The sequence below is a fragment of the Halyomorpha halys genome, unplaced genomic scaffold (genome assembly GCF_000696795.3).
Source record: "Halyomorpha halys isolate HHAL.00 unplaced genomic scaffold, Hhal_1.1 Scaffold86.1, whole genome shotgun sequence".
NCBI lineage: Eukaryota > Metazoa > Arthropoda > Insecta > Hemiptera > Pentatomidae > Halyomorpha > Halyomorpha halys.
The window spans coordinates 649,216-662,541 of record NW_027115494.1 but is presented as its reverse complement, the minus strand read 5'-3'; the positions used below and the strand labels follow the sequence as shown (position 1 = coordinate 662,541).

The following is a 13,326-nucleotide window of genomic DNA, read 5'->3' as shown; positions in this document are numbered from 1 at the left end:
ATTTTTTCTACTGTTGATTTATATACTATTGTCAAAAATTGAAAATGTTTATTGTAAATCGATAGTAAACATCATTACATTATGATTTAAACTAAATGTCTGTTTTTGAAACAGAGAAGAAAGACACAAAGGAGAAAACAAATAAAAATGGAGAAACATCTAAATATTTTGAGGTATCGAAAAAAGATGTTGCTGAACTTTTGGGTAAGACACCTGTTAAGAGGACTGAGCAACCAAAAGCAAAGAAGGTAAATAATTGTTAAATAAGGCACGGTATATGAAAAGTTTCCCATTCGTTTACATATTTAGAAAATAAAAAATTTTAGGGTAAAAAAGATCCTAAGTTGGATTTAGTTGAAGACATTGATTGGGACGATGTTCCCGATTTTCCAACTGAAGACAAAAACTCAACTACTTTGAAAAATGAAATGTCGACTGTTCAATCACCATTGAAAAATGTTGATTCGAGTGAAAAGTTACAAACTTCCGACAGTGGGAAACCAGGTTCCATAGTATCCCCTGAAAAGGATGAGGTTAGTTTTACATCTTTTACTATATTTTGTTTAATTTGTTCAATGTATCTTATTACCTTTTATAATACTTATTGATTTTACTTTTGTTAAACTTAGGTTACATTATTGAGAAATTTATTATTTATCTTCTTAAAATCAGTATTAATTTATTCTATAGGAAGATAGTCCTGGTGTTAGTCAATAAAGTTATCAAAATAGTTGAAGAAAACTATTTATTGTTAATCAATGTTACAAACCAACTTTACAAGGCTTCTTCAGGGCTAAATAAAAAAAACAAGATACAAACATTATTGAATTGACAGAACATTACAATAAAAAACATTTCAAAATAATTGTTATGTTTATAAAGTATTTAAAAAAGAAATAATAATAATAACAATATAAGGAAGTATACATATAGGTGGTCTGGAAACAAGTTGCTAAAAAATACAACTAGGGCCTTTTTTCATGATGAAAGCTAATAGTATTTGTTCAAAATACTAGTATAGAAACAATGTGGTAATTACTTGGTATTTTTTTCATAATAGGGGGGATTGACTAATATTTCATAATAATATTAGTAATATTACTGGAGTTATAAAGTACAAGTTACTATTGTACAAGTCAGTGTAATTGTATTAAGTTAAATCGACTGGACTAATAGTATTAGTTTGTACTTTATTATGAAACAGGGCCCAGGTGTGATAAACGTTCTAAATATAGATCTTGACTAATAAATTGTAGAAGAATATTCATTAGAAATATGGTAAAGAGGTAAAAGGTAGAACCAATAGGCGAAGTAAATATGACATAGGTGAGGTATAGTAATATGTAAAAGAGAGTTACTAAGAAAATTAATAAAAATAACCAATAAACATAAGGCGAGGTACCTGTCAGATTGAAACAGAGAGGACGACTGAGAAAAGGGAAGTCAGATAGAAAATGTCTACACATCTTCCACTAATCTATAGATTAGATAGGTAAACTGACAAGACTGACAACATTTTCTTTATAAACATAACAATAGTTTTGAAATGTTTTTTATTTTAATGTTCTGTCAATTCTATAATGTTTGTATCTTGTTTTTTCATTTAGTGTGCTGAAACGTTGGTTAACAATAAATAGTTTTCTTTTACTATTTTGATACCTTTATTGACCCACATCCGGACTATCTTCCTACCATCTATTTCATAAGGTCAACTATCTTCTTGAATTATTAACTTATTCATTTAAAATTTTTGTTATGTGTAGGTTTTGCTATTAATATGTTTATCAACTATCTGGTGATATGTCTTGTAATGTCAGTTTGTAGCACGAATTTAGTAAAAATTAAATAAGGATAATATTTATATTATATAAAAAAGTTATTAGTGATCACCGTGTAATATTTTATTTTAAATGTAAGGTGAAATAATAAAAATGTTAGGATAAGGACTTGGAATTAGTTTTTATTCCTGCTTACACAATGTGGAAAAAAAAAATAATACAATCTGAACTACAGAACTATGTAAATTTCAGTTATACAATTTGAACAATGAGTAGCACAATTAAGCACAACAGTTATATAATTTGTAAAAAAGGGCTTGGTCCGGGATTTGGCGAACAGAGAGTAGGAATGTAGGAGTCTTGGTGATTTACATCACTTTCTTCAGTATGACTGTCATTCTGACTGACCATGTAAAGGTACTCTAGAATGATGACTGTCATTCTGACTGACCACGTAAAGGTTCCTCTAAAATGATGACTGTCACGCTGACTGACCATGTAAAGGTTCCTATAGAATGCTGACTGTCATTCTGACTGACCATGTAAACATTCCTCTAGAATGATGACTGTCATTCTGACTGACCATGTAAAGGTTCATCTAGAATGCTCCTCGACCATTCTCTAAACATTCCTAGCTACTTGTGATGGCATGATGTAGAAATTGTGTTTGTATGGTGTAAGCTATTCGATGCATCCATGAATAGGGAACATGTGAGGAACATAGGAGTGTTGGGTGAGATACATCTGTTAATATTTTATTGTTGCCATCCTGAAGCATCTAACATTTTATATAAATCAACCATAGTTTTTTTTTTTTTTTTCAAAGTAATTCTATTGATTTTTATCTTAGATACTATTAATTTATTTGAAACTCGTTCTTCCTGTTGTCTTGTATATTTCTGGTTTTTAATTTTTTTTTTTTTATTGGTTCTAGGAGAAAACAGTTATTAACTCCAGACTTCATGAAATGTCCCCTTCTCCAGAAAGAATAATAAAACCAACTCCAGAGAAAAAAAGTGGGAAAAAACATCTTTCAGAAGAAGAAAATGGTTATAAAAATAAGAAGCAAAAATTGACCGATTCAGTTTCCCTAAGTCCTGTGAAAAATACATCAAAAGAAATTTCATCAAAACATTCTAAAAGTCCTGTGAATTCTAAAATACCATCAACACCTTTGAAGAAAAATAATGTGGAGATCAAACAAAAAATTATAATTGATCCGCAATATTCTCTGTGGGTTGAAAAATATAAGCCTACGTCTTTGAAACAAATAATTGGCCAACAAGGTGAGAAGAGCAATGTTAATAAATTGGTTAAGTGGTTAACCAATTGGTTTGATAATCAGTCTGGTAAAAAGAAGATTTCTAAACCAAGTAAGTTCATTAAATTATTTATAATAGTCAATATAACCTATTTTTTTATGATAAAAAATTTTAAAATATTTTTATAGGTCCATGGGCAAAAGATGATAGCGGGGCCTACTTTAAAGCTGCTTTGTTATCAGGATCTCCCGGAGTTGGTCAGTATTTGGTCTTTATTTTGACTTGAATGGTCTTTAATTTAATTAATTTACTCATTGAACATTTTAATGTAGTGTATAAAAAAAAATGACCCTTTTATCAAATTCAAGATTTCAAAGGACTGTAAATATTTTAATACTTAATAATCCCTTTAGAGCATTCTGTAAGCTTGTTTAATCCCATTCTACTTCCTTAAAAAAAACCTTAGTTTAGTTATTTGTTTCAAAGAAGAAGCATGACAGTGTCTTACGAAATTCACATAATTTTAAGGCAATACTGGACAATTTTTTTTTACAGCTACTGAAGCAACTCATGAAATTATTAAATATAAAGAGGAAGATGTCCTTGACCAGCACCCTGCACAGTGTTGGTTTGCAAAATTTAGCAGTGGAGATATAACATTGGAAAGGAAGAAGGGCTCTGGGCGAACATTAATGGATATTGATCGGTTCTACAAGAAGCCGTTAAGTCAAATCCGTCCACAAGTACACACAACTTGCCTGGGAGTGTGGTGTGTCATAAAATACTGTTAGTCACCTACTACTCTTAATGGGAAAGATTAAAAAAAAAAGAGCAGTAGACTGGACCCTCATGAACTTACTCCTTATCTCTCTATCTGTTGGCGCTAAGACCATGCGATCGGTCCTGGCCTCCTCTATGAGGCTCCGCCATTCGGCTCGGTTTTGGGCTGCTGCCTTCCAATTTCGGACTCCAAGCAGGTCTCGTACGTCTTGTACCACGCTATCCATCCACCGGGGCTTGCGTCATTCGACTCTTCTTGAACAATGAATTTCTTCTTCCATAACTCTTTTAGGCATTTTGTCGGGACTCATCCGTGTAACATGTTCTGCCCACCCTACCAAAGGTCATAATGTCTATCCTGGAGCAGCTCATAGAGCTCCCTATTTCTTCTTCTGCAGCCTTCCTCATCCTTTAGCGGCCCATATATTCTTCAAAGTATCTTCCTCTGAAAGACTACCAAATTATTTTTATCCTGTGTGGATAGGGTCTGTGTCTGGGAGGCGTATGTTAGGACAGGCCTAATTAGAGTTTTATATAAATGGACCTTTGTTTTCCTGCTAATGAGCTTGCTTCAGAACTGTTTCAACAGAACGAAATAGTATCGGTTAGCCCCTGTGATCCATCGCTTTATTTCAGTGTAAAAATTATTTGTTGCTGTGACCTGAGATCCAGGATAAGTAAACTCATCCACTCTCTCAAAGGTATACTAAGACAACCTATCTTTCCTCAGGTCTGGCACCTCTGGTGTACATATATTTCGATTTGTTTTCATTAATAGCCAGACCCATGCATGCGGCAGGCTCAAGAAAGACTCAGTAAGCGCAGTGCAAAATCGCGCCACTATATCAAGGTCATCCGCATAACCGAGCAGTTGGACCAATCTGTTGAATATGGTGCCATTATTCTCGATACCTTATTCTCTCACTACTTTTTCCTGGATCAAATTAAACAGAAGGCACACCAGAGCATCTCCTGGCCTTACTCCTTTATTTAAGCTAAATTCAGAAGAGTGTTTGGACTGTATGCTGACCCTGCACCTAACATCTCTCATTGTCATTTTTATAAGGTGAATTAGCTTTGAAGGAACCTTCATTTCTCTGAGTGCTTTGTATAACATACGGCATTTGATACTGTCATACACATGCCTGAAATCCACGAACAAGTGGTGTGCAGGAATCTTGTGTTCATGGACCCTTTCCATGATTAGTCTAAGGGTATGAATTTGGTCCACTGTAGATTTTCCTCTCCTGAAGCATGCGGGGTCAGCCTTTGGTAGAGGATGTTGGAGAATACTTTATAAGCACAGGGGAGTAGCGATATTCCCCGTAATTAGAGCATTCCAATTGTTCTCCTTTCTTATGAATACGGTATATCAAAGCACTGCTCCATTGCTTTTGAACCCATATCTCGAGGATCAGGTCATAAAGTGTCCTGTGCTGTTCCTCTCCACCATATTTAAACAATTCTGCGGGCAATCCATCCTCGCCTGGTGCCTTATGGTTCCTCATTTTCTGAATTGCATCTACAACCTCTTCTAAATCTGGTGGATCAATATCCTCTTCATCTTCTTCATTTTCCTCTCTTGTTCTGGGCTCAGTAACCTGTTCATTCAGCAGGCTACTAAAGTGCCTTCCTCACCGTTGAAGTATCTCATCCTTTTTGTTCAAGAGAGTTCCATCTTCTTTTCTGCACACTTGAATTTTAAGACTTCAACGGGGCTCTACCATTGTTCACCTTCTGAAAGAAGAGCCTGTTTTCATTCATACTCTTCTGAGCTTCTATTTCTTTCAAAGCCTCTATCTTCCACAATTTCTTCTTCTTATGCATCTTCTTCCCATTCCTCCTCTTTTTACGGTATTCCTTTGTGGTTCCCCTTGTGAACCATTTCTGCACCATAGCTTGGTAGGCAATGTTCTTTACATCTGTTACGCTTCGGCATTCTTCATCAAACCAAGGTGACCTTGTTTCACATTCCTTTAGGCCTAAGCATTCAGACGCAGTTCTTGTGATTGCCAACTCCACATTGTCCCATACTGCCTGAGGGTCTTCATTAATGACATTACCCAGTCTCATGCAGTGTTCTACCTATTTGAGCTTGGAAAGAGTTGCATTTGTCAGGATCTTGCAACTTCTGGACATTCCACTTCTTAGTCTTTTCTTGCTTCTTATATCTTGCATCAGTGATTCTTGCCCTGACTTGTGCTATTACTAGGTAATGGTCGGAATCAATTCCATGTTGGCTCCTCTAAAGGTTGTTACGCTCAATAAGTTGGATCTATAGCATGCACTTATTAAGAGATGGTAGATTTGGTTGAAGGTGTTGAGATCTGGGGATCTCCATATCGTTTTGTGTATCCTGCGGCCGCGATAGAGTGTGGTTCCTACAACCAAGTTCCGAGAGGCCTCAAAATTCACGGTTCTCTGACTATTTTCGTTGCATTTGGCCCAATCCTTGGATGGTAAATGTTTTCTCGGCCAATCTTTGTGTTGAAGTCCCTTGCCAGGATTTTTATGTTGCTTTTTGGGTAGGCATCATGTGCTCCTTCTAAACCATAATAGAACTCCTCCTTGTCCTCTTCACTAGAGTTGGGGTATGACAACTAATTAGGGAGTAATTGTAGAAGGTTCCCTTAATCCTTATAACGCATACATGTTAATTTATAGGATTGAATCCAAAAGCCGGTTCTGAAGCTATGGATTCTTGGGTGGCAGCTGTATTAAATTGTATGTAGTCTTTTATCAATGATCCTGCTTCCAGTCCATCAAATTTCTGTCATATCTATTCTTGTCCAGTTCATTCAGGAAGGTATAAAGTCTTCCGAGTCTGTATAAAGTTAAAATGTTTCAAAAGGCTAATCAAAAGTCCATTTGACGGTTTCCGTGTGGATACACACGATATGCGGTTTGTCGCATGATTGTGATCGTCCTCATGATTGTCACTTTTCCTAAGACAAGGAAGTCAGCAATCATTCTGGATTCCACTGTAAGATATGAAAATAATGACCTTGACCAGGCAAATGAAGTGGAAAGGAGAAAGAAGGAAATTTATGATAAATGTATCTCTTTTCTTACGGAAAAGTTCCGTGAAGGCTTCGGAGAGAGAGACTTCAATGTTTACTATGCCTATATTTTCTAAGAATTAAAAAAGATTTAAGTATGCTGTGTATTTAGCAATCTAATACTGTTGGGCAACCCAACTTTTTTTGAATAAAGTTTTTCTCTCTCTCTTTTTTTTTTAAATACTGAAAAAATTTGGCCAGATTTCGATGATGAAACTATCTGGCAATAGTAAATCACAAAAAATTCACATTGTGATTTATAAGAACATGTTTTTCTGGCAAACGCTCTTTTTCAAGCTATCATCTCAATTTCCATCTATTTTATAATGTTTCTTTTTAATCTATTTTTGTATCAATATGCGTTACTGGGATTATGTTGTTTTTTTTTCATATGTTTAGTAATCATGTTATTTTATAAGTTTTATGATATAGTATTAATTTAATTATAAATTGTTCCAGGTAAAACCACTACAGCCCATCTTGTTTGTAAGGAACTTGGTATGGATATAGTAGAATTCAATGCTTCAGATACTCGTAGTAAAAAGTCCCTTCAAGAAGAAATTAAAGAACTTTTATCAAGTAAATCACTAGCATCTTACGCTCTGGGTATGTATTTATTTTATATCATTTTTTTTTTTAATATTTTCATTTTACAATAGGGATCATAGAGCTCATTTACACAATATTTACAAATGTATAAATTAAATGATAACAAAACAAGAAATTAAAAAAATTATACTAATTTAAAAAAAAAAAAATCAACAAAATTAAGCTTACAGTAAAATAACCTCTTGAACACGATCATTCTTATTTACAATATTTACATTCAGCCTGGGGAACTCTAAACCTAGCTCTTTCCCCCACTTATGGAGGAAAGAGCAGGATTCTGGAGATCCCGGCTCTTCTCTCTCAACCGTGTCACTGGTATTAAAAACCAGTGGAAGCTGTGAGATAGCGGTAGGATAATTATTTACAAAATGTCTCTGGGCCACTACCGTTTCAACCTTGAGGGAGGATTGTAGGGATGGGTAATAATATAGTTTTTTAAACCCTTCAGTTTTCTTTATTAATAGTAAAAACTAAATTATTTTATATCCACTGTAGGAAAATAAAATATTTATGTGAATGTAAAAAATAGCTTTTGATATTATTAAAGTCTATTCAGGTGATAAATTTTATATTAACTGCTTATATTTTTTCTGGATTTATTAAGTTTAATATAAACTGTTCTATATTTTGTGCTAATACAACTATACGATACTATCCCATATTCATGTACCGTACGATACCATCCTCATATTTGTCATTTTTATCAATTCCATTTATAGTCTAAAAATTTTCTATAATTACCTTATTTAAAGTAATAATGACTAACAAGTAATATAAACTAATTTATATTATAATATAAGCTTTTTTTAAATTTTTGAGGTGAAGAAACTTCCAATTAGAATATAAACTATTCTATATTTTGTACTTGTGTACAAAGTTTCGGATTATCATCCCATATTCATGTACTATTGTAACCTCATACTTGTCGTGTTTATCAAATTCCATTTTTAAATCTTGTCATCGATACACTTATAGTCTAAACATTTTCTATAACTACATTATTTAAATTAATAATGACTAACAACTAATAACAACTAATTTAAATAATGTTGTTATAGAAAATTTTTAGACTATATGGAAATTGATAAACACGACAAGTATGTGGTTACAATAGTTCATGAATATGGGATAATATCCCGAAACTTTGTACGAGCACAAAATATAGAATAGTTTATATTCTAATTGGAAGTTTCTTCTCCTTAAAAATTTAAAAAAGCTTATATTTCTTTTTTATAAGACTGCCATTTTTACTGTCCATTTTATTGCATTTTCATCTATCCATATGGAACCATCTTATATAGCAATATAGCAACATTTATATAATTTACAGATGGTAAAGTGAGCAATAAGCATGTATTGGTAATGGATGAAGTTGATGGTATGGCCGGAAACGAAGATAGAGGTGGAGTTCAAGAGTTGATCTTGTTAATCAAATCGGCAAAAGTTCCTGTTATATGCATGTGTAATGATCGAAATCATCCCAAAATTAGAAGTCTTGCTAACTACTGTTTCGACCTCCGTTTCAGTAAACCACGGGCAGATCAGATAAGGGTAAATGCATTATGGTTCCATATTATTGCTAATATTTACTTGTAGTTTTCAAAAGGGGTGTTAAATTTACAATCTTTTAAAAAGTTTGATAACTTGTAGTTTTCAAAAAGTTTTGCTTTTTTATACAAATAGAATGATTGGAACTGGCTAAAAAGTTCTCCAGTTTAATTTTAAAAAGTGTAAATAGTTTGCGTTATTAATGGTGAAGTATGATTTCAATTTAATTTTAGGGAGCAATGATGTCTGTTTGCTTCAAAGAAGGTCTGAAAGTGAAACCTGAAGTTCTCAGTGATATAATTACTAGTACAAATCAAGATATAAGACTAATTTTAAACCACTTATCGGTATTATCAGCACAGGCTTCCCTTAATTTACCTATGGCTAGTAAATATATAAAACTGGTAAGTAAACTTTTTTAAAAATTAAAATCTTGAAAAAAAAACATATCTGTTTAATCTGTGTAGTTATAAGGAAAATTTGGATGATAGATGATTACTGCACTGAAAGGATCTAGGGAATTTACTTTTTTCTATATATGTAGTGTCAGTTTCAATAATCTAATGTTGTCTTTTCTATTCTTTGCTGATTTCTGTGCTATGTTCCATGCATTTGTTGTTTTAAGAGTTACCACTGGATAATTATCCAAAATTATATTATTTAATTTAGATTAATTGAAAAGCTTTTAGAAATGGATTTCAGTTCTAAAGGTTTACTGCTTGTTTACCAATTTACCAATTATTAAGTAGACATTCATAGGATATTATTAACATTGAATATTCATAAAATCGAGAGTGGTGTTGAATGATATAAGCACCAATGCTACAGAAGTAAAGAAATTATTTATTGAACAACTCAATGCATCCATAAAAAATATAAATGATCTATAATAATAATTATTATATAATGATAGTAAGGCGACAGTGGGTAGCTCAGTGGTAAGGCACTATGCTACTTACTCCAAGGACCTGGGGTTGAATCCGGCTTTGGCAGATAATTATTTTCTATTTCATTGTAGCTGTGAGTCAGCCCTATGGGACCCGGAGTTCCTGTCAGGCGTGAAGGTCTTGCCAGAAGTTTTGTTCCCAATGGTCTGGCTTGAAGTGTGTTAGTCTTTCCCTCATCTGTATTTCAGCAAGAGTTTTCCCTCTTTACCATAAAAGGATGGAGTTATATTTTCAATTATTCTTTTAGAGGCAGAAATTTCTGATTAGCTCCTTCCTCCGAAGCTTTGTCATAAAGGCTTGCCAGTACTTGAGAAATCAGTTTACTTTTCGAGCCTGCCTGAGGGCCTTTTCAGGAGTTCTTGACTCTTAGTTGACTCAATTCAGCCTTCCAGGAACATACACCATCCTCCCTTTTCTTTTGCCTAATAGCTTCCTTGAGTTTCTATCGGAGGTGTCTTTTAGTATTTCAAAGTAGACCTTTTGTGTGAGAGATCTTTTTTATGAGAAGCCACCATTTCCAGTATTCAAGACCATCCACATCTCCTAGTTAGGAACCTACCTAAACTAAGAATATTTGAAATATTGGACACATAGCACCTGATTAATAAATTTTCTATCTTCTTTGGATCTTTCTCATTTAATTTAAAATTAATTGCATTTTTCTAACGACCAATTTGAAGACACAGTTTTAAAAATTTTTTAAAAATATGAGTAGTGTTTAAGTTGTTATACCATCAGGACTTATCTAATTTTTTGTTTTGATGGTACCATAGATCATGGTCTATATGATCTGAACTCTCAGATAAATAAAGTACAGATCAAAATTATCCTTAAAATTATTTTACATTAGACCAAACCGTTCCTGAAAAATAGAAACTATCAATTGTTTGGCAAATATCTTTTCCCAATTTAAAAAAAAAAATTAAATAAAACATTTTCTTGAACTTTTTAATTATTTTTTTTTTTTTTGCCATATTTAAAAGGGAAATTATAATTTAAAAAAAGTCCATATACCTAGTCATTCATATTATTAAGCTGAAGCAGACAGGTTACCCACGAATGGTTCTTAGAACTCTCCTTTGATTCCGGAGCCTGTATGTTGTATAAGCCTGAGCTATGTATTAAGCAGTATAAGGCGGCTTATGGCATCAGGGTAAAACAAAATTTGCGAAAGAAAAGGTTAGTCTGTTTCTGCAATGCTAAAAGTAAAATGTTGCTTCAATTGGACAGGGTAAGTCTAAGGAAAATTACAGATCTCTGTACCAGTCACTGTAAACTCAATAAACACAAGTTCAACCTCAAGCTTTCAAGATTGAGTTCTTCGAGGTTCAAGGTTCTGTAACTCTGAGGATGAAATAGCATAGCACATTGCTTGACCGATTTGGAGGTTTGAGGTTTGAGGTTTGGTAACTATTGAAAAGTGGACTCTAAACAGTGCTAACTGATGAACCCACTAACTCTAGCGATGGTCATAGAATCTACTAATCTAAAGCTCTAAAATACCTCTTTGGGTTGTATACAGTCAGCCTCACAGTCACAGGCTGGTTTATGCCAAAAATATATAAAACATTAGTTATTTATTTTAGTACGGAGGTGAAGAGTTTCTTTAATATTTACTTTTTGTTATATCACTGATTAATGAATCCATACTCACGTGAGCTGGTGATTTTATATATGTTTAATGAATGAGGAATTTTAGTTCACACTTAAAATATATGTTCATTACTTACAGGGTCCTTGGGATGTATTGCGAAAGGTATTTTCTAAGGAGGAACACAAAAATATGTCCATATATGACAAATGTGATCTGTTTTTCTACGATTATAGTATAGCACCTCTGTTTGTTCAAGAAAACTATCTAAATGTTCAACCACATTCTGAAGAAAGGTTAGTTACTTTTTTTACTTATTAAAAGAGGAGGAGGAAAGAGAGAAAAAACATTAAACTAGAAGCTCTTTCAGGTTTAACAATCATTGTACTCTTGTCCAAAAAAATTTCAGAAAAATTATTACTATATTTAAGAAGGGCAGAGAAAATGATTTTTTTGACTGATTTGTGGGTTATTAGTTTTTGATTTTTTGAACCCATGGATTTAAAAAATAAAATAGAAAACTAAGTTTATTGTTAAAATTTATTGTCTCTTAACTTTCCCCTCATACCATACAATTGCCTGTCTTCTGAGGCTTAAATTTATTCAGAAATGGTTATCTGAAAATAAGAACATTAATGTTGACCTCTTTGATGATGATACATATTTATACTTTTCTTACTGAATTGAAACATTCAGTAATTGACTAAAATCAACTTCCAAAAAAAACATTTAAGTATAAAATTGGGATTACATCTAATTATTGTAAAAGTAGAAGCTATAATTCTCACAAAATTATGACCTATACTCCTCTCCAACATACTTTTAAATGGTACTCCTTTTGCTAAACCCTCTTAAAATTCTTTGGAGTCACATTAGACAATGAACTGTTATTCAATCAACCTATTAATTTAAAATTAGAAAACACAAAAATTAGTAATTAGAAAATCATTTACAATTTTTTTTCATATTTTAATAAACAATCGAAACTATCCGTCAGAAATAAATTAATACTCTATAAATCAGTACTAAGGCCTTTCATAACATATGACTGTCACATATAGAGCTTCACTAATTTAACCAACTTAAAGTATTCCAAAACAAATGGCTAAGGTTTGTTAATAACCATTACACTAGTATAACTAAGATGCATTCAGTATTAATTAAATTTACTTATAATTTCTTCCTGCTTAAACCCTTCAATGACTAAAATAGGAAATTATGTAAACCAAAGTGATCCATAGATATAAATCAGAGTTGGGCAGTAGTTCACTACATTTGTATTTAAGTACAGAAACTAGTAGTTAAAAAATTCTATTCAAATACAATTCCTTTTGGTAGTTAATTGTTAACAACAAACTTTAAATCTCTGCATCTTCTAAAATATATAAAGGGACTCTAATTTGTTAAAAATCAGAAAAGTTCAAATAAATCGATAGACAATCTTAAAATTGATAGCAATTTCATTGCCAGAAATCAGATATCAAAAAAGTTAATACAAATCTGTACATGATCTTAAAATTGATAGAATTTTCAATTTCTGCATCTCCTAAAACTTATAAAGGGACTGTGATATGTTTGAAATCAGAAATTGTATTTGTTTATCTTAAATACTCATTACTGCGTTTTCAAGTACTAGTTGTGAAATGTAATTGCAACCACTGTATTTGTAGTTGTGAGTTAAAGTACTGTAGTTGAAAAAAGGAGTTGCAGTCCATCGACTACAAAGTACCATAGTTAATTTTTTCTTTTAAT

At 32.5% G+C, this 13,326-nt stretch overlaps 1 protein-coding gene across 3 annotated transcripts in view; it reads left to right on the top strand.

Annotated features, from left to right (window-relative positions):
• Window positions 1–13,326, top strand: part of Gnf1 (germ line transcription factor 1) — a 41,884-nt gene that overhangs the window by 17,288 nt on the left and 11,270 nt on the right. For all 3 annotated transcript variants that reach the window (XM_014414766.3, XM_014414765.2, XM_014414764.3), the window contains 8 exons: window positions 115–248; window positions 327–533; window positions 2,713–3,151; window positions 3,229–3,297; window positions 7,339–7,485; window positions 8,819–9,039; window positions 9,270–9,440; window positions 11,716–11,870. In XM_014414766.3, the coding sequence (XP_014270252.1) occupies window positions 115–248; window positions 327–533; window positions 2,713–3,151; window positions 3,229–3,297; window positions 7,339–7,485; window positions 8,819–9,039; window positions 9,270–9,440; window positions 11,716–11,870 (1,543 nt within the window). The remainder of the gene's footprint in view (window positions 1–114; window positions 249–326; window positions 534–2,712; window positions 3,152–3,228; window positions 3,298–7,338; window positions 7,486–8,818; window positions 9,040–9,269; window positions 9,441–11,715; window positions 11,871–13,326) is intronic.